The sequence below is a fragment of the Gymnoscopelus microlampas genome (assembly GCF_963454915.1).
Source record: "Gymnoscopelus microlampas genome assembly, chromosome: 7".
NCBI classification, from domain to species: domain Eukaryota; kingdom Metazoa; phylum Chordata; class Actinopteri; order Myctophiformes; family Myctophidae; genus Gymnoscopelus; species Gymnoscopelus microlampas.
Window position 1 is genome coordinate 46,649,271 of NC_139944.1, and position 25,047 is coordinate 46,674,317.

General features: G+C 42.3%; 1 protein-coding gene across 2 annotated transcripts in view; it reads left to right on the plus strand.

The window, feature by feature from the left end:
• The window catches only part of celsr2 (cadherin, EGF LAG seven-pass G-type receptor 2), an 84,642-nt gene that overhangs the window by 35,210 nt on the left and 24,385 nt on the right, over positions 1-25,047 (plus strand). For both annotated transcript variants that reach the window (XM_084062035.1, XM_084062036.1), the window contains exons 3-10: positions 4,333-4,555; positions 10,091-10,206; positions 10,415-10,503; positions 15,813-15,970; positions 16,801-16,964; positions 17,952-18,077; positions 21,670-21,836; positions 24,323-24,502. In XM_084062035.1, coding sequence (XP_083918161.1) covers positions 4,333-4,555; positions 10,091-10,206; positions 10,415-10,503; positions 15,813-15,970; positions 16,801-16,964; positions 17,952-18,077; positions 21,670-21,836; positions 24,323-24,502 — 1,223 coding nt within the window. The remainder of the gene's footprint in view (positions 1-4,332; positions 4,556-10,090; positions 10,207-10,414; positions 10,504-15,812; positions 15,971-16,800; positions 16,965-17,951; positions 18,078-21,669; positions 21,837-24,322; positions 24,503-25,047) is intronic.

Sequence of the window (25,047 nt, forward strand, 5' to 3'; positions counted from 1 at the left end):
CACGCCACCACTAAACATTATGTTTAATTTGAATAACTAAACTAAACATACTGTAAGCTTACGCACTGGCATAGTGACACTTTAACCACCTAAGCCCCTATATGTATAATACGGTAACAGTCGATCTACAACACTCACAACGTGTTGCATCGTGACGTGTTGTGAGCAATGCCAATGTAGATTGGCTATTTTTGCTGTTTTCAAAAATGTTGGAACATTTCAGAACATTTTTTAAAACATTTGGGCATGTTTGCCTATGACATGCCCAAAATCTATCCCTCTATCACGTGTGCCAACTGACCTTCGTCATGATAACATGATGGAATCACAGATACATTTATAAAAGTAATGGGTCGTCGCACTCAAAGTAGCAAGAGTGAGTTGACTTTTTCATTATTTTGTACACGTCTCTAAAATGAACAGACGTTTCGGCTATCTAGCCTTCGTCAGTGTCAAACTCACTGGCGTGGTGGTAACAAAACGTTTATTTATCGGAATCACAGATACAGAATGTCCTCTTCTCTGTGTGTGTGTGTGTGTGTGTGTGTGTGTGTGTGTGTGTGTGTGTGTGTGTGTGTGTGTGTGTGTGTGTGTGTGTGTGTGTGTGTGTCTCTCTCTCCCTCTCTCTCTCTCCCTCTCTCTCTCTCTCTCTCTCTCTCTCTCTCTCTCTCTCTCTCTCTCTCTCTCTCTCTCTCTCTCGCGTGTTTAATGTATGTTTTGTTATAATTATCAAAATCTACAAAGAAACTAGTAACTAATGTTTTCAAATAAATGTAGTGGTGTAAAAGTACAATACTTGGATCCGAGATGTAGTGGAGTAGAAGTAAAAGTTGTTGGACATTGGAAATACTGAAGTAAATACAAATACCTCACAATTGTACTGAAGTACAGTACTTGGGTAAATGTACTTAGTTACTTTCCACCACTGTTAGCGGGTGCGCTGTGAGTCAAAAGGTGGCGTGAGCACATCGGACCTGGTCAGCTGTGTACCCAGCTGGTCTAACTGTACAGTATTGTGTCCTGTCCTCACATTTCACTATAACAGAAAAGGTGCTGGGGTTAGAATAGGAAAAGCCCTGTCAGTTATAGTGCGAGACAGAGCGACCCAGTCTCGGGTTCCCAGAGCTCAGTGTTGTCACGTTGCCCTCAGGGGTGTTCTGCCACTACTACACCGTGGAGAGAAGATGATGCTTTTCTGTTACTTAGCAGCCCCAGGAACATGTGCTTCTCCATGTCCACTGTGGGGTGAATTGTACACAGTGTAGAGACCACTGTGTCCCAAACAAACTACTACTACTACTACTACTACTACATTAAAAAAATATATATATTATTACAAAAGATGAAAAAAGGTTTAAACAACAAAATCACAACTTTTTATCAATTAAAAATTCCAATATTTTTCTAAAGTACTGCATGAATAAAAGCAAAAAATCTAATACATTTCCATAAATAAATAAAATAAAAAAGGTTTAAAGTAGTAAAAATAGCAGATCTACAAGCTCACAACGTGGCATGTTGTGAGCTTGTCTGAAATTGTCTCAAATTATTCAATTTATATGTTGTTAATATTGAAATATTTTACCCATGCAGTAGAGCTTAAATCTTTCCTTTTATCCAGCAATAATGTCCCTATTGTTTAAATAAATAATTGCCTCATTTTGAAATGAAATTCTCAATCAGTTCCCTTATCAATAATGTAGTTTGTGGTAGCAAAATGCTTGATTCAATGGCACAATATTTGAAAAATCCTATTAAGTAAATCAATATCTAGGACCTTAAGAAACCATAGAGGTCATGCTGGTCCACAAACCAGTGTGATCTCTTGAAGACCCCTGTACATTTTGCTAGCCTTAATGATTAATGCTGACAATAAACAGTGTGGAGGTTGGGAGGGCAGACTTGGAAGGGTTGCAAGTAGAGCAGAGGAAACGCTGCTTAAATAATTGATCGGGCGTTCAGTGGAGTTGTGACTATAAGCTGACATGCACTCCTCCCCACCTTGCAGTCACAGTGCCGCTCACCTAGCAACCCAGAGCCAGTGTTGCCAGATTTTGCGATAGAAATAAGCAACCAGGTCGTTGAAAACAAGCCCAAATGAAGCGACTATATGCCAAATGAGCACTTTAAACTTATACATACAGTATTTACAAGCAACTTTATAGAAAAACAAGCCCAAAGTCGCTTATAATAAGCGGACATGGTAACACTGCCCAGCCCCAGAGCTGCTGTTCCACAGCCATGCACCTGTGACAGGAGGGTTCTCCCAGAGGAATCTCCAACTGAGAAAAACACACTGTGGCTCTCCCAGTTTACAGTCAAGACAACAGCGCTTTGTGAGGGTGTCAACAGGGAGCAGACCAGATACTTAACTTCTGTTAAGTTTCTATGCATTCTCTCGAAACTAGAATCCTGCTTTCATACAATATTCATTCATATAGTTTGCTTCCACTACTTGGAAACTTTCATAATATGCACACAGTTGTTAGCAGTAACAGATTATAGTTTTTATGATTTTATAAAACCGTTACCAGGTAAACAAACATTTAAATTTCTAATGCCAATTTTCTCAAAATGTTAAATTGTCTACATACTGCTTTGGAAGCTAAAGATGTTTGGACGGATTTTCTGTATATATATTTTCTGTTTTTGTTTTTGTGGCATTATATTATAAGTGTATTTTAACATAATTGAATTAAAAGCCTGACAAAAAACCTCTGTATATTACCAACCAATAAGTTATTGATCACATTAAAACAAACCATAATGTTCTGACCTCATCTATTAAGTCAATAATATGTTTTACATAATATGCAAATGAGTGCACATCATTTGTGTAAGTTATTGGGGGGCACTAAAACTAACAATACAAAAAACCTTTTGTGTATATTCATTTGTTCATCTTTTTCATTCTGATAGGACAGGAATATTTTTTTGCATATTCACCTGTAGTAACTCTCCTTAAAGAGACAGAATACGCTTGTTGCTGAGAGCAAGTGGCTGAATTATTTACCAGAAAGCTGTAAGGTAGTTTGTTTTCTAGCCGACTGGAAGTTATTGCTTGTAAACGCTCAACATTGGGAAGAAAACGCTAATGCATTGCCATGGTTTGATGGAGTACAGTGGCAGATTAGAAGCTGCATGTTGTTGGTTTGTAGCATAATGGAGGCTTTTAATCACTGCCATTCAAATCAAATTTATATTAGCAAATCAATACATTTCCAGTTCTATATTGAGTCTCATCTGCAGCCTCCTTGGGATTTCATTTGAATGAATGGGCAATAGCCCTACAAAGATAATTAATAAACTGTATCTTCCGTTGACGTTAGGATAGTGATTAATCGTATTGGAGTAAACAAGAGCCATGTTTGTCAATGGTCTACTCTACAACATAAAGACGCATCTTTGTCTGCACCCTATGTGTGCCAGTCAGTACTCAGTACTACTACACGCACGGCGGAAGTGTTCCACACTGCTGCTGACTGAGTGGCTTTGACACAGATTCTCAGTTCATGCATGGAAGCATCCAGTCTCGACCCTAGCAACTGTGCCAGCAGCCTCCCATCCGGAGAAGGGAGACAAATGGCACATGTGGGGATGTGGGCTACAGGAACGCGGAGTATGGCAGTCCGCTCCACTCACTGTGACACACTTTCCCTCTTCTCTCACACTGCCTCATTATACCACTACTACTACTACTGTATTGTAAATCATCATTACCATACTATTGTATTCTAAAAACCATTACTATACCACAAGTACTGTATTCTACACCTCTACTGTAGTCTATAAAACTACTTCTTGTATACTATTACCACTAATACTGTATTCTGTACCAGTACTACTGTATTTTCTCTCCTCCCCTCAAACACAACCATCACATTCTGTCACTGTCAGCCTGATTGGACCTGAAGTAGAGCTGGTAGAGTGGCTATTTTCGCACGCGATGCCACAATGAATTGTACAATGAAGTATGATACAGGGCATAACTGGGTGGTTCATTTGACTAATCAATTTAATGTCGATTATAAAAAATCGATTTGAATGTTCTTTGTGTCGATTCATTGATATATTAGAAATGAAATGTCAGAAGGTGTGACGCGGCTCGGTACTTGCTGTGCTGGACGGCTGCTGTGTAGTGAATAGAGATGTGACAAACTGTAAGGGAGAACGATGGCTGTGTGCCTTGGCATCCCTGAGGATGCAGCCGCATTGACAGCTGTAGCAAAACCTATTTGTCACAGACACACACAATATTAATCCCCCATCCATCGTTGTCTGCCCCTCTCTCTCTCAATCTCTCTCTCTCCCTCTCTCTTACCATTACTCCAGGTGAGCGGTGTGAGCTGTCATCCCGTTCGGGCCGCTGTGCCCCGGGAGTCTGCAAGAACGGAGGCACGTGCGTCAACCTGCTGGTGGGCGGGTTCAGGTGCGAGTGCCCGTCGGGCGGCTACGAGAAGCCTTACTGCGAGATGACCACCCGCAACTTTCCTCCCCAGTCCTTCTTAACCTTCAAGGGCCTCCGTCAGCGCTTCCACTTCACCCTCTCCCTCACGTGAGTATACTGTGACACCCCTCTCTCCATGCAATCGGGCCGCGTGGTTCCAACCACGTACCCCCGTCATTCACTCCCACTCATGTTCCAGCGTTCCCCTCCACATTCTGTGAGGCACTCTTGTCAAATCGTCCGCCCCCGACGTCCCGCTTTTGCCTGCATGCTCAGCGGCGTAAAGCATGGTCTTTGCCTAAACACCCCCCCTCTAAACCCTCTGCCCCCCACACTTTATGTAACCATAATGGTGTTTTATAACAATAATGGAATCACTTAACAGGCCACTTTTATAGAGGACCTCTGGCACGGGAGGAGTGTGTTATCTGTATTTAGGAATACAGAGTGCCAGTGTGAAAAACCCAGTGTGCTGCAAAGTGCATGTGCTGTGAAAGCTTTAAGGAAGATAAATGGTCATCCCCGATGTCCGCGGAAGACTGTGTTTTTTTGGAGATGGGCCTTGTGTAACCAAGAAGAGCATTAATCCCAGACGCAAGACTGTGATCTTATTACAGTCGATGCCAGCCCAGTGGTCACTCTGAGCTACGATAGAGTCAGCGCTTGGCCTAGTTCCACATCGTCCCACTCATCAAGGTGAAGCTGATATACGCTGCCTTTGGGCTGTTTGTCTGTGTGTGTGCATGCGGTCATTATTCCTCCTCACAAGGATGTTCTTTTACTGTGCACTTGTGTATGATTCTTATTTCTTTATATATATATATATATATATATATATATATACTGTATACCAGTGTTGATTTTGACAGCAAATTTTGATTTAGTTTTAGTCATAGTCTTTTGAATAAAATTCCATTTAGTTTTAGTCATATTTTAGTCGCCTGAAATATTTTAGTTTTTGTCTAGTTTTAGTCGACTAAATATCATAAGATTATAGTCGACTAAATCTACAGTTGATTTAGTCGACTAACATGTATTTTGGCGGTGCCTTGATGGCGTAGTAACGTCTGATTTTACACTTAGTTGCATGCTGAAAATAGCCGATCTACAAGCTCACAACGCGTCGCGCTGCAACACGTTGTGAGCTTGTAGATCGGCTATTTTCAGAGCGTAACACCCGAGCGCAACCAAACATAAAATGACTTGTCTTTTAGTTCTAGTGGATCTCTTCTCCACTCGTTCCTCACTAACATTTTAGTCTAGTTTTTATTTGTTGACGAAATTGTCAATATATTTACTCATAGTTTTAGTCATCGTAGCTTAGTTTTTATTTCGTTTTTATTACGTTTTCGTCAGTGAAAAAAGGTAGTCGACCAACATTTTTCATCATAGTTTTAGTCGACGAAATCATCACTGCTGTAAACACACACATGCACACAGTAAAATAGCCTTTAGTGAGGTGCTTTGCCAGTTGTTGGCGGTGGATGTGTGGGGGGGAGGAGTGTGTAGTGCTCTGGAATAAACAGATGACCTGTGAATACTGAACACATGCAAACACAGCAGGACCTCCGTGTTAATGAGAATCTGTCGTGAGCTGAAGGAAACGCGCCGTGCGATGAAATATAAGCAACAATGGGAAGCACTTAATTCCGTGTGATATATCCATCATAACAAAGCCGTCACCTCTGGGAAGGTATCAGAGGAGATGTGTACCGGCATACTGCTTTACTTATTGAGATACATGTCACTTTAGACATGCTGCTCAGGGGTTGACGCTAATAATGGGTGTTGGTGAAAGCGATATGCCTTTTGTTGAGTTTTATGGATTTGGGCTTTCTCTGTGTGAGGCTCAGGTGGCAGTGTAATTGATGAAGAACCGCTCAGACCAGTTTGTTTTTTGGTTGTTTTGTTTTTCAAAAGCCTGTCTACATTTCACCGACTGTTCAGAGAGATGTGTGAAGCAGTCGGTGAGTAAAAGCTGCTGATGTCTAGGGGGCTTTGAGGCAGGTGAGCTCAGCGTGTAGCCCCCGTTACCCGAGATGGCATTGATCAGGTTTCGGCCATAAAGAGCAGCTAAGACCTAGATCCTGTTTACTGTAAACCCGCACAGACAGTGCTTGTTCTGGGATTTGTTGCAACAACAACACTGTGGCCCAGGAAAACTCCGGCACACTAGTCGAGGTTTGAAGGAAAGTGCACAAAAATAAACCTTGATAGAAGAATGACATAATATAGAACATTGATGATATTACTGTTAATTTCAACCCCAATTCAATATATCTGGTAGCTCTATTTATTTATTTATTTGTTTGTGTTTGCTTGTTTTTCATTTTCACAAAAACAAGAAATCCCCTAAGTAATGAATACATAATGATTGCAGATGATCTTAGTAAAATAAATCTAAGAACTTCTCATTATCTAATAAAGAATCCTGCACTGTTTGGTCACCAAAAAAACGATTATTAAAAATTCTGTTAGACAAGACTTTCCATTCCAGTATTGTGGTGCAGTGCGGGATGCAAGCTTGAAACTACCTCGATGATGCTGTGCACTGATTATTTTTTCTCTCTCGTTAGCTATCAAAGCATTTTAGAATCAGCCTACAGCCACATTGCTTTCAGTCATAGGAGTTCTTTTCACCGCTGTGTACATCTTATGTGTGTTGCACCATGTCGCGTGCCATGACACGGTTTCTACATAATGGTGGACTGGTTGTTATTTCTACTGACGGGTGCCTAATGTGACATGTAATGATGCCAATGGAGTCCGTATTTAGTTCCGGCTGATTACTCTTATAGTTCAGAGGGCTCGGGGGGCAAGGCGGATAAGCCTTTTAAATCGATACATCAGATGCTTGAAGGCTAAAGCCTCATTTATACTATAGGAAAATATCTGATAATTAAGCTAAAAATGCATCATGATGCCTCAGGCTTAAGACGGGGAAGATGAGTTATTTTTTTCTTTGATTGAATGTCTTGTAGCTTTCTTAGCATTTTATCTGTGTTTTGTCTGTGATATTATGCATCAGTGTGTCCCCTTTTGCTCTCCTCTGAACTCATGATTATAATTTTTTGTCAGTAAGCTAGTCAGCAGTGTCATGTCCCATGGCCATACTCCTAGATTAGGAATACTGCACATACAGCAGTACACACAAGATACCCCCGCCCCCGAAGGACAGGAGGAAACAAACACTCGATATTCTGCGAGAGCGTCCCAAGATGTGTTGGTGTGGGAATTACAACCCCTTACTGACAACACATTATTCCACTGCAGCTGTCTGACAATGATGCTGTTTACATGACGGCTGCAACTCAATTATCAACCCAATCTGCCTGAAAAGTAGTTGAAATGTGCATTTGATTAATAACTGAGCGAAACCACACTAGTTTTGATTGGATCTGATCGAGTTGAGGTTTTCTCTCGAGGTCAGCCTGTTTGGAATAAGAGTAAATTAGACCTATTACTGGATTATTGCCATTTTGGATCACATGTCAGTGAAGCAATTGACTGTCTGAACAGGCTGGGTTGGACCTGGCAGCAAGTAAGAATGCCTGTAAGCCACAGGAATGTCAGGTTTGTCAGTTCTCAGAGAAGACTCTCTTGGTTTCTTCACTGTGTGGTCCCCAGGAAGATGGATCAGGGTAAATCCTATTGGTGGTCATGTATACATATATCTGATATGACATAGTTTCAGATATCCTTGTAAGCTTATTCTTAAATTACATTTAAACCCACAGAGCACGCCTGGCGAGTAAACTGTTGTTAATAAACCATGTGGTCAAACTGTGAACAGAGCTGACAGGGTGATCCCTTGTTAGGAAGGTGCAGAGATGCAATGCTTTATTCAAATCAAATGTTATAATCAGAGCATTAGTATGAAAACAGGCTACATGCATGGCCACTCTTCAGTCTCAGCTTCAACGTAAACAGAGAGGTTAAATTCAGGTGGTGGTTTCAGCAGCTGTTTTTGTTTTCCTCTGTTAGAAGAAAACTAAATGCATCTTGAAGCTATAGTTGTTTCCTGGTCTATGTTTAATGCATCTGCTTGCTTCCAGTTACTTCCAGTCTTGGCTTTCCTGCTACACCCCCCTAGCATTGACATTGCCCCAGTTTTCTGTCTCTTTTTCTTTTTTTATCTCACACCGTAGTACCTATTCAATCATGGCATGCAGTTTCTGTGTTTCCGTAGTGTGCTTTTAGCCATGATTACACTGCACGTTCGTGTGTGTGTGTGTGTGTGTGTGTGTGTGTGTGTGTGTGTGTGTGTGTGTGCGTGTGTGTGTGTGCGTGTGCGTGCACGTGCGTGTTGCGCGCACGCGTACGTGTGGTGCTTCCCTTGGTCTCAGTCTGTCTCAGTGTCTCGTGGTTAACCCGGGTTAGCTGTTCAGTGATCTGTGTAAAATTTTTGCATTGTTAAAATCTTGCCCTCTTTTCTTCCTTGGCAAATCACATGGCATACTGCGTTACTTTGCCATAGTAGAACTACAACTATGAAAGGAAAACAAGCTTAAATACATCAGACATTTACATATAATGCAGACATTTTTTCTGTAATAGGACATGCCTGAATGTGAATGTTCTCTTAATATGGGACATAACTGCATAATTTAAAGATCTCCAGGCTCAATTTGTATGTTAAAAATTAGACAAACCACAATACAACATGTTGCAGGATATCAGTTATGTAAAATGGTTGAAGTGGCAACAATGGGGTCTTGAGATTAGAGAGGCTGAACAGAGACTGAATGGTTGATGGTTCACTCTCCTGTTCCTATTGAATCACCTGCACATAAAATGCCAGGTGAAGTGCCTCTGAGCAAGGTGTCCTGCCAAAATGACTATTGTCATAATTATATGTATGCTGTGTCTCCCTAAAGACCGTGAAAATGTGACTTCCTATTCTGGTCAACTTATGTCATTTATGTAATTTACTCTGATCTTGCACTTTTTAACCCATTAGAATCGGTCTCAGGTCTTAATGGGTTAAGTTGCTCTGGATGAGAGCATCTGCTAAATGCCTTAATTGTAATTGTAACCTAAAGATTAATAATGCTCTCCGTGTGGCACTCGGTGTTAAAGAATGGGATTGAGGGCAAGAACCTACAAATTGGTACAAGCTACAGTTCTAGAAGATTTGTTCAATGCCTGTCCTTGCATGTCCTTGTGCACCATTACACGGTTGACCTGCTCAGAACAGCTATTTGTTTTTTATACTGTAAATCAGTTGTTTTCAACCCTTTTCATATCAAGGATCAGTATTTATTCTGCATTTGAGCCACGGACCACCATTTGATGAGTTTTAGACTCTCAGACCCAAGACTTCGAATATTTTGTTATCGATATTGTCCACAATTCCATGCTGTATTGATGTTGGTACCATGTAGGAGAGATAACAGGCAAACGTTGATCAAAATAACAATTCTTTAATTAAGTAATGCAGACGTTTAACAATAATTTTACTCTTTAGAGCGTAAAATGAAACCAAATGGACCCGTCATTTTTTAGGGGACCACCTGGAACCACCTCAAGGGCCACTAGTGGTCCCCGGACCACTGGTTGAGAACCACTGCTGTAAATGAAACACTGTTTATGTCTTGGTACATTTTGGTTGTCAAGAATATCTGCATTTCTTCTGTTTTCCAGATTTGCCACCAAAGAGCCCAATGGTTTATTACTCTACAACGGTCGCTTTAACGAAAAGCACGACTTCATTGCCATGGAAATCATCAACGAGCAGATCCAGCTCACCTTCTCTGCAGGTATAGTAGGAGAAATAATGGTTAAACCATATTTTATTATTCTTCGTACAACGGTATCGTGCAGCAAAAATAGCAGATCTACAAGGTCACGGCGCGTCACAACACCTCGTGAGCTTGTAGATCTGCTATTTTGTGTGTGTGTGAAAACGTTCCTTTTTCCAGGACACGCATACTTAGATACAATGCCATCGCTGTCATTTGATTTCAGGTGAAACCAAGACTACAGTGTCACCGTACATCCTCGGAGGGGTCAGCGACGGACAGTGGCACGTGGTCCAAGTCCACTATTACAACAAGGTACGCCAGAAGCAATAGAATGTAGGACAATTTGGTCCCCTATCATATAGGGGGGACGATCCGCAGCGCCAGAGAGATGCATTTATAGAGGGCGGTTTGTGATTGGTTAGTTTCAAACTAGGTTAACCCATTAAGACCGGGAACGCATCTGTGTCATTTTAAGATTTCTTTGGCTATTCAAAAATGTGTGCAAATCTTTGAATATTATATATTTTTTTTAAGTGAAAATGTTTTACTCAAATCTTTGCTTTTGGGGGGGTCCCTGGCTGGAACTAAATATTTTGAGATGGGGTGTCCGTGGCCGAATACATATACATTTTGGGGTCCTTGACATGAAAAGGTTTGAGAACCACTGACATAGTTTTTTCAAAAAACTGTTAGGATTTAGAAGGCATTTGTAGAATCTGCCTCAGGTCTAAATGGGTTAAGATGCCACACACAACCCATTTATACTGGAGTGGATGTTACCTGTCCGTTCACAGAAGCCAGAGGATGGCAGGATAATGAGAGTCTGAGAGCAGGATTATTTAGTCTAAACCACCAGCCTATGACAGCAGGAATACCACTCATTGTTGCATTTGGACTGAAATCGGCACACAGACATACTTAATTGCAGTTTAACAGACAGAACAGGTTTAGTTTGAATGCACAATAATTGGCCCGTTGATAACCGTCGCTCTTCGCCGTATTATCACATTGGCACCTGGATTTTCATAAATGAAAAGCAGTACTGAGTGTGCAGCACAAATGTGGTCCATTTCACCCTCTGATTGAAATTAACACCCTGGATTTTGCCCACTGTGGCCAGAAAACCCTGAGATGTGATGGGTTTTTTTTGTCACTTGCTTAGAGCTGCTGCTGTGTCACTCCAAAGAGTTATCGGTGACAGGCCGATGATCTGGACGAGTGCCAGTGTGCCAGCTAGACACAGTGGAATGAGGGAGGAGAGAGAGAGAGACAAAGAGAGACGGACAGAAGTTAGTGAGCTGAACTGGGAGCAAGAAACAAAACGGTGGAGAATGTTTTAGCCCAGTGGTTAATATCAATAACTGTTGAGAGTGTGCAAATGGACCCTTACAGGGTCCTTTTGGTTCTATCTGTACACTCTCAAGAGTTACAGACCCTTTAAGGGTCCCTCAAGGTACCCTGAGGGTCCCTGGACCCCACTTTGAAAACGACTGTTTGAGTTGACAGACGCTTATCTATGTTTTGACAAATATGGTTCAACAGGGGCAACTTTTGAAATAAATCAGTGGGGAATGTATGGAACCCCCCCCCCCCCCCCCCCCAACACACACACACACACACACACACACACACACACCCCAGACCAGCACACAGGATGTTACATTTTCGCCTATTCAGGAAGTCACTTTGCATCATAAAGATGTTGCCAGGCAACTCCCCCAGCGTGGATATTCTATTCAATGTCTATGATAACATGGCCGTGTCAGATTCCAGCCAGCAGAAGTAATGCAGGAGGGGGGGCACAACAACATCTTGTGGCCCATTGGACGAAAAAAAACGCTTTGGTTGCCTTCCAGGGAAGACATTACACTCTCATTAATCACTTTAGTACAAATCCCAAAGTCCAATGAATCTCTGAATCATTTGCTCTTTAGGTTGACCTAGTACTTTTACATGTAAATGTTTTACATATTTACCATTGATTTATAGACTTGTTTGCTGTCAGCGTTGGTAATCCAGCAGCTCTTGGACCCCATAGAGGACATTTCGTTTTGTTTGTTTTGTTTCCGCTACATTCAACATCCCCGGGTTTATATGTCATTTATAACATCAGCCCCTTTGTCCCCTTGACTGCAATGCATCAACTTAATATGGGACACTGTAAAAAACAAAAAAGGCCCCATAAAAGAGGAGAGAATCTGAACCCCAGGACCCTGCTGCACTAGTTGAGCTAATCCCTCCAAATCAAAGTCCTCAGCCTCTACAGCCGCGGTGAGCTCATGTAGTCCAGGTCCTGCGAGTCACCGAGGTAGAAAGACAGCTCCTCCCTCTTGAGGTATCCCACGGTGGCCTAGACTGGCCTGTCCCTGTCCGCAGGGGGTGGGGCGGGATGAGGTGGGGGGAGGAGGGGGGGGGGGGGCATTTTAGATTGAAATGTGCCTTTCAGGAGGAGTGGGGACTGTGGAGAATGGCAATGACCGCTGCCTTTGTGCTCCGCTCTGCTTCCATTGGGACCACGGGCAGTGAATGATGCAGCCCCGGGGAAGGTGCCTCTCTCGCTCTCTGTTCTCCGGCAAGGACAGAAAAGCGAGGCAGGAGAGGACCAAATGGATGGAGAAGAAGAAAAGCAGAGAGGAGTATTGACTCTGGGTTTTGAACGGGCGACACGGCGGCGCTTCAGGGCCACCCCTCTGGTTGCTATGGCTTTCCAGTCAATCTCACATGATGCCATATTTGCGTAGTTTGTCGCCCATGAACCTCCTTGTGCGCGTCCCTGTCATAGAAGGGTGACGGACTGACGGGGTACTCATATCCTCCACAATCCCCCCTGTCGCGGCATGTGAGAACACTGTTTAATGTAGTCCTGTGAGTAAATATGTACCTTCCAATCAGCGCTGACAGGACTTGGGCTTTGTTCTGCCAGAAAAGGCATTAGCAGACAGTCATTATAGGAGAGTCAACAGCCGTGACTGATGGTGGCTGTAGTGTAGCAAGCCAGGGGCCCCTGGGTGCCATGGCACACAGTAGGGAGGTCAGTGAAAGGACCAGCGGATCTGGCCCAGAGTCAGTTTTGGACCTGGCATTATAGCAGGATGAAACCGTGGAAAAGAGCGTGTCGGATGATTTGAAACTATGACAATCCCAACAGGACTTTTCACAACGCTTGCTTTCTTACTCGCTCCATCGTCGACAAATTTGCCACAAACGTGCTGAATGATCTTCCGACTCAACAGGGGTGGTACTGAAAAGAAACTGTGATTTTTGCAATGCTCAGGCTTTGCAGTGTGATTGTGGATTGTCATCATAGCATTTTAGCTGTCCTTTCACTCTCCACTATGCTTTTGAATAGTAAAGGTGCCTCCATGCACTCATCAAATCACTAATGCAATTCATTTATTTGTTGTATAGATTACTAAATACTCCAATACTTATGGAGAGGAGAGTTGACATTGCTGTTACATCTTAGGTCATTCATAGGTGGACATAAGGTGCTGTGAGAGGCTGGCTCTTGTTCTTTCCAAGTTAAGGAGTAGTGTTCTTTGCATTTCTATCATTCATTCCATCATTGATCACAAGAACGCCCACCGAGACAGGCATGGAATTACTGGCAGCTTCTCAATTAGACGGCAGTATTCATGGCTCACAGAGATATCATCTAATCTCCTCAGTGGGTGCAGCTGAAGGGCCATGTGAGAGAAATTTGGCCAAGCAGTAGTCCCTTCTATATTGCATTGGGGCGATGTGGCTTCGCTACAACATTCCAGTGCGAAAGTTGACCTAAAGTGACGCCTGCGATGTCTGCTTGGGTGGCAGCATATTTCTGTCCAATCCACTCGGGATCTTATCTTAGCAACATTAAAGTAAGGGATCAGACAGTCACAAAGGGGCAGTCATAGCAGTAGATGTTTATCATATGTTCTATTATAATTTGTAAGGCTTTTGCATAAAATGAGGTCACTTTTGGTTTGGTAGGATTGAGGGGCTAATTTAAATGTTGCACAACCATGTCTTTTGCAGAGAATATCTGATTGTTCCACAACACATAAATTACACTTAAAGATAACCAATAATAAACCCCTGTGCATATTCTTAACTTTGATTTGATTTATTTGAAATGCAATAAAACCACAGGGTTACTGCAGTTCAAGGATAACACAATAAAGTCCTAAGACTTATTTCCATTGCGGTCCTCTCACAATCAACAGTTAATAAGTAAAAAAAAATACATAACAGTAACATATACAGTACAAACATAAAAACAAGCACTCCACTATCTTTCCCTAGATAGATACCTAGCAGCATTGCGCTCACCCCGCCCAAGGCCCTCCTATCATTCCTGGACCCCAGACGGTCTTAATTCCTGTTAAATCCTGTCTGACCAGTGGACAGCTTCACTGGGACCGTCCTCTCTCTCTCTGTGGGAGGGAGGCCGCTCCTCTCATCACGGTGGCAGCAGCGCGCGACACCAGCTTGAACCTATACTTATAGTTAATATGAGCTCTACATGACCTCAGAGGAGCGGTCCCGTTTGAAAAGAGGTTGTGACCTTTATTGACAGGATCATTATTCTCTCCGCCTCAAACCCCTCCTCCTCTTGTTGCTCCCACCATTGATTTCACTGACAATGAAAAAGATCCTTTTGTCGGGACCTCTGGCCTGAGAAGGGCGCTAGGCCCCTTTCGTGTGTGTGTGTGTGTGTGTGTGTGTGTGTGTGTGTGTGTGTGTGTGTGTGTGTGTGTGTGCGTGTGCGTGTGTGTGTGTGTGTGTGTGTTTGTGGGAGAAGGGAAGTGCACAAAGTGTTTGTGCACGTGTGTTTAGCAGCCACTGCTTTTTTTAGCTGTAGCTGTTTTGGTGTGAATTATTTTTTTTTTTAAAGTGGAAACTAGCAACAGAGAAGGTTGTGATACAAATGACAATTTCATGTAAGACAACCATGTTTTCCAAGTAGTTGTGAAACATGATAAATTGTTGTAGCAAGTCTTTTAGGTTCTTTTCATACATACAGACAACCACAAATAATTCATCATTATACATGCTGTAATAACACAGTGATGTAATTTTGTAAATAAATAACAGTATTTTTATGTACAGGTGCTTGCATTTCATTGTTCATTGTTCAACAACTGTTGTAAGGGGCAAGTAAAATGATTTAAACTCAATAGCAACAAAGAAATGAAAACATTTGTCTTCATTTCAAACTGGAGCAGTTAGTGGCATGGTGAATTGTTGTGCGTTTTGTTCATTATACTCATGCAGAATCCTTTTCAAATCCCATCATATTATTATATTATAATAGAATTTTAAGTATTCACAGAATTATTGCTGAGTACACATATTGCAGGCCAAGCAGAAGTGTTTTATTTATCTTTTGATAATGTTTTTGGGGGCCTTTATTTGGATTGTGGAGAGGAGAGTGACACAAAGGAAACACAAAAGAAAACAGTGAGAGAGAGAGAGAGACAGGGATCGACACGCAGCAAAGGTCGCCAGGCTCGGGAATCGAACTTGCGACTTGCTGTCAGGCTGCATTTGAGCCTCTATGTGGTGTGCGCCTTAACCACTATGCCATCGGCTCCCCAGAAGTGGAATGATATTCATGACTTTGTCTGTCAACCCCGCAGCCAATCCTAAACCAGGCCGGACTGCCTCAGGGACCCTCGGACCAAAAGGTTGTCATTGTGAACGTGGATAACTGTGACACCTCGGTGGCCCTGAGGTTCGGTCACATGATTGGAAACTACACCTGCGCTGCCCAGGGCAGCCAATCAGGATCTAAAAAGTAAGTACTCAGAAAAGACATTGGCTATAGTAAAAAAGTGAGTTGTAATTGAACTGGAGAATTTCAATCATAAACGTTATTACTTTTTTTCTGCTTTGTATTTAATGTATGCTCTTATTCAAAGTTAATAGTTCTGCAGTGATTTTAATGATTCCACTGATTAATTTATTTTCTAAAGTGACTGCTCATCCAATTGGGAGATAAACGATCATTCTTTCAAGTCAATTATTCTTCCTCGGGGTGTTTATGCTGTAGCCTTTTCAACTCGTACAGGAAAAACTATAATAACTCAGCAAAACTGTGTTGCTGTTACCTTTTTAACGTCCACTGCTCCAGTGTTGTTAACCACTGCCAACCTGGTGTGCCTATTTTGGCCACACTAGGTTGTCACTATAGGTGAAATTCTGTAAAACATCTACAAGCTCACAATGTTTTGCAGTGTGTTATAGGCTTGTAGATTGGCTATTTTAGCTATTTTTGAAATAGGGCTTAGTAGTAGTTTAGAGTACTAGTTCACTTAAAGAAATATTTATTTTCTATCAATTACACACCCTATGAAGCTTTGAATTCATGGAGATTTTTTAGTTTTTGTCGCATTCCTGAGCCAATAATTTGATGACCAGTGGAGTCTCCGGTAGGACCAGCCACCTGGTCATCAAATTATTGGCTCAGGACTGCTGACAAAAACAAAAAAATCTCCATGAATTCAAGGTTTCATGGGGAGTGTAATTGACAGAAAATAAGAAATGTTTTGGGTGGTCAGTTTGTTTTGCTGGATGCAGAGCAAAGCATGAGCTGTTTAAAACAGACCCGGGTTCTTTGTTCATCAGATCCCTGGACCTAACGGGCCCTCTGCTCCTCGGAGGCGTGCCCAAGCTCCCCGAAGACTTCCCCGTTCAGAACCGCCAGTTCGTGGGCTGCATGAAGAACTTGCTCATTGACAATCGCCAGATAGACATGGCCAGCTTCATCGCCAACAATGGCACTTTGCCAGGTACAGTATGTGACATCGCAGCCTGCTGTTTGCCATCTGCGCACTTTCAAAGTTCACGATTACTTTCATCTACCACAGCTGTGAACATTGTGCAGTGCATCGCCGGAGTAGCCTAGTTTCTTACTTACGTTACGCAATATCACAATATAGAAATACTCTGTTTCTGTCCTGCATTCAAAGTTTTACTTGAGTAAAACTACAAAAGTATTGGCATGAAAATATTAAAGTATTAAATTACCAAAGTAAAAGTAAGATCTTTCTAAATGTCTCAAATGTTTTCAAAAATAGTTGTCCTACAAGCTCACAGCGCGATGCGATGCGTTGTGAGCTTGTACTGTAGATGAGCTAATTTTGAATAGCCTAAGTATAAAATTGGGCTTAAGTGGTTAATGTATGTTTTGTAATAATAATATAAATCTGCAAAGTAACTTATAACTAAAGCTGTCAAATAAGTACAATTTTGCCTTTTGGATCGGATGTAGTGTAGTAGAAGTATATTAAAAAATCACACCCAGTGTGAAGAGAGTGGTGCCTTTGAAAGTGTAACTGGTTGCATCCTTGTGTTGCAATCAGCAACAATATGTTGTCACGTGACACGTGACAACATATTGTCACATGTCACGTGAATCTTGACCAATCAGCCGTGCTCAAACATACGGACGGACATACGGACGGACGGACATACGGACAAAGTCAAATGTAGGAGTGGTTGGCACCACTCAAAAAAAGGACTACAAAAATTGTATCCCAAAATTGTACTTACAAGTACAGTACTTGAGTAAAAGTACTTAGTTACTTTCCACCACTGCCTTGTTTAACACCGCAGTGGAAGTAGCGAGCGCAGCGGGGAGCAGAAGATGCTGTGAAATGCTCCTGCTACCTGATAGGAACATTGATTATCCTCCATCTCGCTGCCACTGCGACAGAATAATGAGGCGGCTCAGAGCAAACACACTTAACAGGCATTTCATTTCCTCATCTCCGCAGGATGTGCCGCCAAGAGACACTTCTGCAACAACAGTCCGTGCCTGAACGGGGGAACGTGCGTCAACCTATGGGGCTCCTTCAGCTGCGATTGCCCTCTAGGATATGGAGGGCAACACTGCGAGAGGGGTGAGTCAGTTCAATTAAATAAGACACAGGGCACCGGGCTGGAACATCTCCAGTGTGTATTAACCATATTAACCACTTATAAACCCTCTATTCTTAGTAAGACGGACCTGAGTCTACACCAAATCTCTTTCAAAATGTGAGCTTGTAGATCTGCTGTTTTTGGCTAATGTTCCCCTATAGAATGTGGATGCTGGGGTTCAAGTGGTTAACCCTGGAGTCCATATTTTGGTCAAATGTCATTATAGGTGAAACAAAAGAAAAGGAAAGAAAAATCCCACATTAAAAAAGAAAAAGAAAAGTGAAAATAGCCATTCTACAAACTCACACTGCTTGTAGCTTGTGTGTGTGTGTGTGTGTGTGTGTGTGTGTGTGTGTGTGTGTGTGTGTGTGTGTGTGTGTGTGTGTGTGTGTGTCTGTGTGTCTGTGTGTGTGTGTGTGTGTGTGTGTTGCGCAAATTGCTGAACCAAACTTTGTATGCACATATATTTTTTTAATAATGGAAGTCAGTGGAACTCTGATTGGGCTGAAACTTTGTCTACATTCGGAGTCATATGTCATAGACATATGTCACAGGCTGGCCACAGTATGTCCGAGATCCACATTGGAGCCACGCCTTTCCCATGTGGATCCCGAAATAGGGCTTTAGTGGTTAAGATAAAGTCAAGGCTGTAACAGTGTCCTCACCAAACACTGCAGTGTGTGCGCACTGTTGAATATACAGCTATCTTTAATTTCACCGTGTCCAATGGTTCCGAGTGAGTCATCACCTGTCTCATTTGGGAACCCCTTTCTCAGTAATGGAGATATGCTAATGTGGGGAGAGTGTTCATTATCATTTCATGTCCACTATCTGCTGGCACAGCGGGGTAACCTAGCGCATGAAGGAGGGAATGAGTGGAGCTGTCAGTGCTTCAGTTAGTGGTGTTAACTCAAAATAAAGTGAAAAGATAGTGTTTTATCTGAAGAATGACTGACTTCATTATAAAGCGCCTGTTGACGTAACCCACAAGGGTACTTTCTATTGCCAGAAATATTTTGACTATCTACTTATCAGAAAAGAAAAAGGAAAATATTTTGGGTTACATTTAGTTAGAGGAGACAGCTTTGAACCATTTTAGTGTGTGTGTGTGTGTGTGTGTGTGTGTGTGTGTGTGTGTGTGTGTGTGTGTGTGTGTGTGTGTGTGTGTGTGTGTGTGTGTGTGTGTGTGTGTGTGTGTGTGTGTGTGTGTGTGTGTGTGTGTGTGTGTGTGTGTGTGTGTGTGTGTGTGTGTGTGTGTGTGTGTGTGTGTGTGTGTGTGTGTGTGTGTGTGTGTGTGTGTGTGTGTGTGTGTGTGTGTGTGTGTGTGTGTGTGTGTGCGCGCGCGCGCGCGTGTGTGTGTGTGTGTGAGAGATGTGTCTATTTTGGTGTATCACAGTTTCCCTTTCTCCTGTTGTTGTACAGCAGCTGTTAGACTTGCTGATTTACAAGGAGCACAGCAGCTTGAGAAAGAAGAGCAGAAGAGAAATGAGTCTGTCTGGGACAGAGAGACTGTAATGACATTAGTGAAAATGGCATTTCTTTCACAAAGTATTCTTCTTCTCCACAAACAAGAAGCGGAAAGGAAAAGGCGAGGACGAGGGCATGATGTGGGGAGGGAGAGGCACTGCTACAGCTTGGAAAGAGGAATAATGTTGAGTGTAGTAAGCAGATATAATAAGATAGATAATAGACTTGCCATTTGCACGAATGCATAGGCGTTCTTATAGCACAGCTCCCTGGGTCAGCATTAGATAAAAGTACAGACGACAAGAGACAAGAAAGAACATACATACAATACTTAAGTAATCCTATTAATAAGCACAGTACAAAAGAAAAGAAAAGCTATAAACAGATCTGTTATCTTAAAAAAAAGGAAACACAAAATAAATAAGTGCTTCATATATTAAAATTCAGTTCAATTCATGATTCAATTCGTTTCGGTTCATGATGCAAGACAGCAGGGGATGGAAGAGGGCTCAGGAGCAGGGAGGCATGGTGTAGCATGCTGACACGTTAACGATCACTAATTGGGGTTTTAGGAGTTTTGATGAACGTGAATATACTTATTATGAACAATCACAGTCATGATCAATGAATCACGGCCGCTAAATACTTCTTCTACAATCCAGCTGTTAAAAGTATTTAATCTGTATAAGTAAACATTGATAGGAAAGGGCTGGGCATGTACAGTAGAACATTATGTTCATACTTAGACATTGTTCTTCTGTCTGTGCCTTCTGGGCAGAGCAGCCACCTTATTTACTCCCATGTCACTGGGCGAGGTGAAACTCTTAACACGTTTCAACCTATTTACACAGTCAAATTAATTTATCTTCTGCTGCAAGGAGTGATTTTTTTAGCTGAGCTTTTCTTTTTAGGGCCTCCGCCAGGGACGTTGATAAGATCTAACATTATTATTGCTAAACTGCACCACCACCACCAGAGAGCTTTTGCCTTTGGGCTGCCTCCTTCTCTCTGCTGCTGACAGTGATGCATGTCACGGTGCATCAGCGTGATTTGTTATTAATAATCAATCATCACCGCCAAGGTGGTTCGGGGTGGTTTCCATCAGCGTGAAGAGGGAACAGCCTAATCAAGAGAGAGATGGCAGAGCATCCAGCGAGCGTCCTTTCATGTGTTGTGTGTCTCCTTGATGTGAAAAAAGAGACAAAAAGCTTGCACTGGCTGCATACCAAGTGAATGCGTGTTTAAAGTGCACACAGTGCACACAGGTGCCTAATGCACCCAAGCCCACACACATGCACTTCACATACATATGCATATTATCGCTGTCAGGTAAAAACCTTGTATGTCCTTGTATGTCCAAAACCGTGACTTTTCAGAAAATAGAAAGATTTGAAAGAATGCTTTTCATTATATTTGTGAAACCCACAGACAGAATTTCACTTTGAAATCAGAAATGACTAAAAGAGCTTGTAGATCGGCTATTTTTGCTACTTTTGTGATACACTGTAGTATGACAAAATTGGAGAATTTACACAATTATGGAGATACAATGTTTCTGCCCGACAGCAACGATATAATGTATGACTGAGATTCCTCACACTTGATCACATCATATTTAGCACCTTCTGTCAGGATGTAGCAGGTTAGAATTAGAATTTAAATGACAGTTATTACTGTTTTAACCGCTTAAACCCTATATACTTAGTTGATCGAGCCCCCTGCCACAGAAAAGGGACACTGTAGGCCTCAAGTATAACTCATGTTATTTTTCACTTCATTGTAATACCTTTTGTCCTTGTGTCTTTTATGCTCTGTTAATCATCATAGACGGGTGTGTAGATCCCAACATGAGAGTGATTCAGTTGTGACAACTTCAGCAGATCACAGAGCATATTGCAGTTGAGAGATGAAAGATTACTGCCAACAAGCAATCTGATCCATGATGACTCACTGTCGCAGACCACCTGCTGTGGCACGCCAACAGTTTTCCCTCCTCGGCGCGCTCTCTCTCTCCCATTCTGTTCACTCTCTATCTTTCTCTCTCCCCCTGCCAATTTCTCGTTAGTTGTTCTATGATTTTCATCATTGATCGCTTGTGTTTTGCAGTGATGGCCAGTCCACAGCGTTTCCTGGGTGACAGTCTGTTGCAGTGGAACAACGTGGCGGCGGTGTTCTCGGTACCCTGGCACGTGGAGCTAGTGTTCCGCACGCGGCAGCGCAGCGCCGTGCTGCTGCACATCGCTGCTGGGCAGCAGCACAACCTCACCCTGCAGGTGAGAGCCCAGGACACATGATGCTGTAACTCCTTCCGCCTGCGGGTGCACGCACGCACGCACACACGCATGCACACATTTATTCCAGTCAGTGATATCTGCAGTGTTATCCAGTTGCAACCTGGTGTCTCTATTTGGGGCATGTCATTATAGGCAAGAGTTTTGAACATTAAATCATTAAAATAATTCAATATTTCAACACATTTCAACATTTTCCTAAATGTTTCAAAAGTAGCAGATCTACAAGCTCACAAAGTGTTGCATCGCCAACCGGAACCGCCGCCGGTCATGAAATCATTGGCATAGGAATGCGACAAAAACAAAAAAATATAATATAAGTCTCCATGGGGTGACTAATCGATAGAAAAAAAATCCTTTTTGGGGGTGAACTATCCCTAACCCTAACCCTTAAGTGGTTAACTCTGAAGTGTAAAAATGGACACCTAAGTGTCCTTCTTTACACTCTGTTGAGTTGAATTGACACTGCAACATTTGCTGTGCATATGGCCTCACCCTGCTTGAGGCCAATGTTGCATCATACATTATTTCGCTCGACAGACGAGAGCATCCCCGCTACAATGCACAGCAATGTCAACTCATGTGTAAGGGCATGCACAGTGGTAAAGAAATGATATATATTACTTACTCACTACTGTATATTTAATTAGACATGCACTCTGACAACAACACTTGGAGAGCGAACCGGTGGATCTATTCATTCTAGAAGTTAAAATGGTGCGTTTACGGTTTATATAGTGCCTTTATCCAAAGCGCCTTACAATGTGCATTACATTCACCCATTCACACACACCAACGGAGGAGGACACCATGCAAGGCACCAACCTGCCCTCCTGAGTCTTACCAAGAAAGTGTGATGTGATTAGTGATCTTCACAGCTTAAATAGCTTTGTTATTGTGAGTGAACGCTGGGGAAGTTTGCTCGGACATTTGAACTGACCAGTGGTCCAGTGTCAGTACTGATTTGATCAGAATCTATATTGTAGCACACTGGTTCCTAAACTGGGGGTCGGGACCCCCATGGGGGTCCCCAGATGGTTTTGAGGGGTCCCCAGATGATTAGCTTAATGTGCAACATTGTTTTCTCACTCAACAGTAAACAAACCAACATACAGGGTATCTGCACATTTCTAAAGTGACAATTTAATGACTTCTAAGACCTTTTTAATAACAAATTGTCTAAATTGTCAAATATTAAGTAAGAAAGAGGCAAACGTTGTGAAAATAGCCGATCTACAAGCGCTTGTAGATCGGCTATTTTCACAATATTTATCTGTGGAACCGAGTCAAACTAAATGTAATGCCTACAATTCCAAGTGCTTGTCAGGGTGGGGGGTCCCCAGTTCAAATATGATTGTTTTGGGGGCGTCGCGGCCTGAAATGTTTGGGAACCCTTGTTCTAGCAGAGAGTGGAAGCATTAGACCATTAGTGGAAGCATTAGACCAGTGCACTCTAGCATAATGTTATCCTGTCCTACCGGGCACAAGACTGGTCTTTCTTTTTAGGATTGAGGCTCCACCTGTTGGCTGTCTGAGTATAGCAGCATGTCACTAAATGTTTGATGATGTTGAAACGACTTGAGACAGATCACAATAACTTAAGCCACCCGTCCGTCCCAACATCTAAGCGTTTTTTGATTTTCACGCCCGAGCAGCTGCTGCTGTATTTGTCTGGACTCTGGACTTGACGCCTCTCTGATGTTACATAAGCGTCCGATGTCTATTTTCAGCCATAGTGTACCTACTGTAATGATATGCAGGGATGTGAGCTTTCAACATCCCCTTTAGAACGGTGCGAACTGAAACATGTCTGCCAGTTCTGCAATGTAGAAATACTCTGTTACAAGTAAAAGTCCGGAATTCAAAATGTACTGAGTAATGAGTAAAAGTACAAAAGTATTGGCATCAAAATGTACTTAGAGTACCAAAAGTACTCATTATGCAGAATGTCCCATTTCAAGTTTTCAAATGTATAAAAAATCATTTGAAAATAGCAGATCTACAAGCTCATAATGCGTTGCGTTGCGATGCATCGTGAGCTTCTAGATCGGCTGTTTTCAAATGGCCAAAATGTATATAGGGCTGAAGTGGTTAATGTATGTTTTGTAATAATAATCAAAATTTACTAGTAACTAAAGTTTTCAAATAAATGTAGTCGAGTAAAAGTGCAATATTTGGATCCGAGATGTAGTGGAGTAACGCAAAAGCATTGGAAATTGGAAATACTCAAGTAAAGTACAATTACCTCAAAATGGTACTTAAGTACAGTTCTTAAGTATATGTACTTAGTTACCTTCCACCACTGCCCACGTGTGACGTGACTCTCACTGGTCTCTTCTCTTTTGTCTCCCGTCTCCTGTCTCTTTAATCCTCCCACTTCTCTTTTCCCTGCCTTTTTCGATCCCTAACTCCCTGCTAACCATGTCCCTGTCTCCTCTGTTCCGTCCCATCCCTGTCCTGTTTATTAGCTGCGTGGGGGCAGTGTGGTGATGGGCCTCCAGAGGGGGGAGGACTCCACCCTGTCGCGGGTGGAGGAGGTGCTGGTGAACGACGGGGACTGGCACCACCTTCAGCTGGACATCACCGGGTCTACCGGCCCGGCAGCGCGCCACAAGGCCGTGCTGTCTCTGGATCATGGCCTCTACCTGGTGAGTTGACATTACTCCTCTTAGCGCATTAACACCTGAGGCCGATTCTACAAATGCCTTCTAACAGTTTTCTGAAAAAACGTTATGTTTCCATATCAGTGGTTCTCATTATGAGCTGATTATTACATTATGAGCTGTTATTAAATTTTTTTTATTACATTATGAGCCCTTATTACATTATGAGCCGTTATTACATTAGTGGTTGCTACAGACCCCCAAAATGATATGTATTTGGCCGCCGAACCCCAATCTCAAAAATATTTTGACCCCCAGAATCAAAGATTTGAGTAAAAAATGTAAGCTTAGAAAAATACATATATTCAAATATTTGATGGGTTAGAGCAGTGGTCTTCAAACATTTTCATGTCAAGGACCCCCAGATAGATATGTATTTGGCGGCGGACCCCCATCGGAAAATATTTTGTGCCAGGGACCCCCCCCATACAAGATATGTGTTGTTAAAATGTTTCCAATATATGACACGATGTACTTTTTAAAAACCTTTCTGTTGTATGAAGCACTTTGTAACCATATGTTTAAAATGC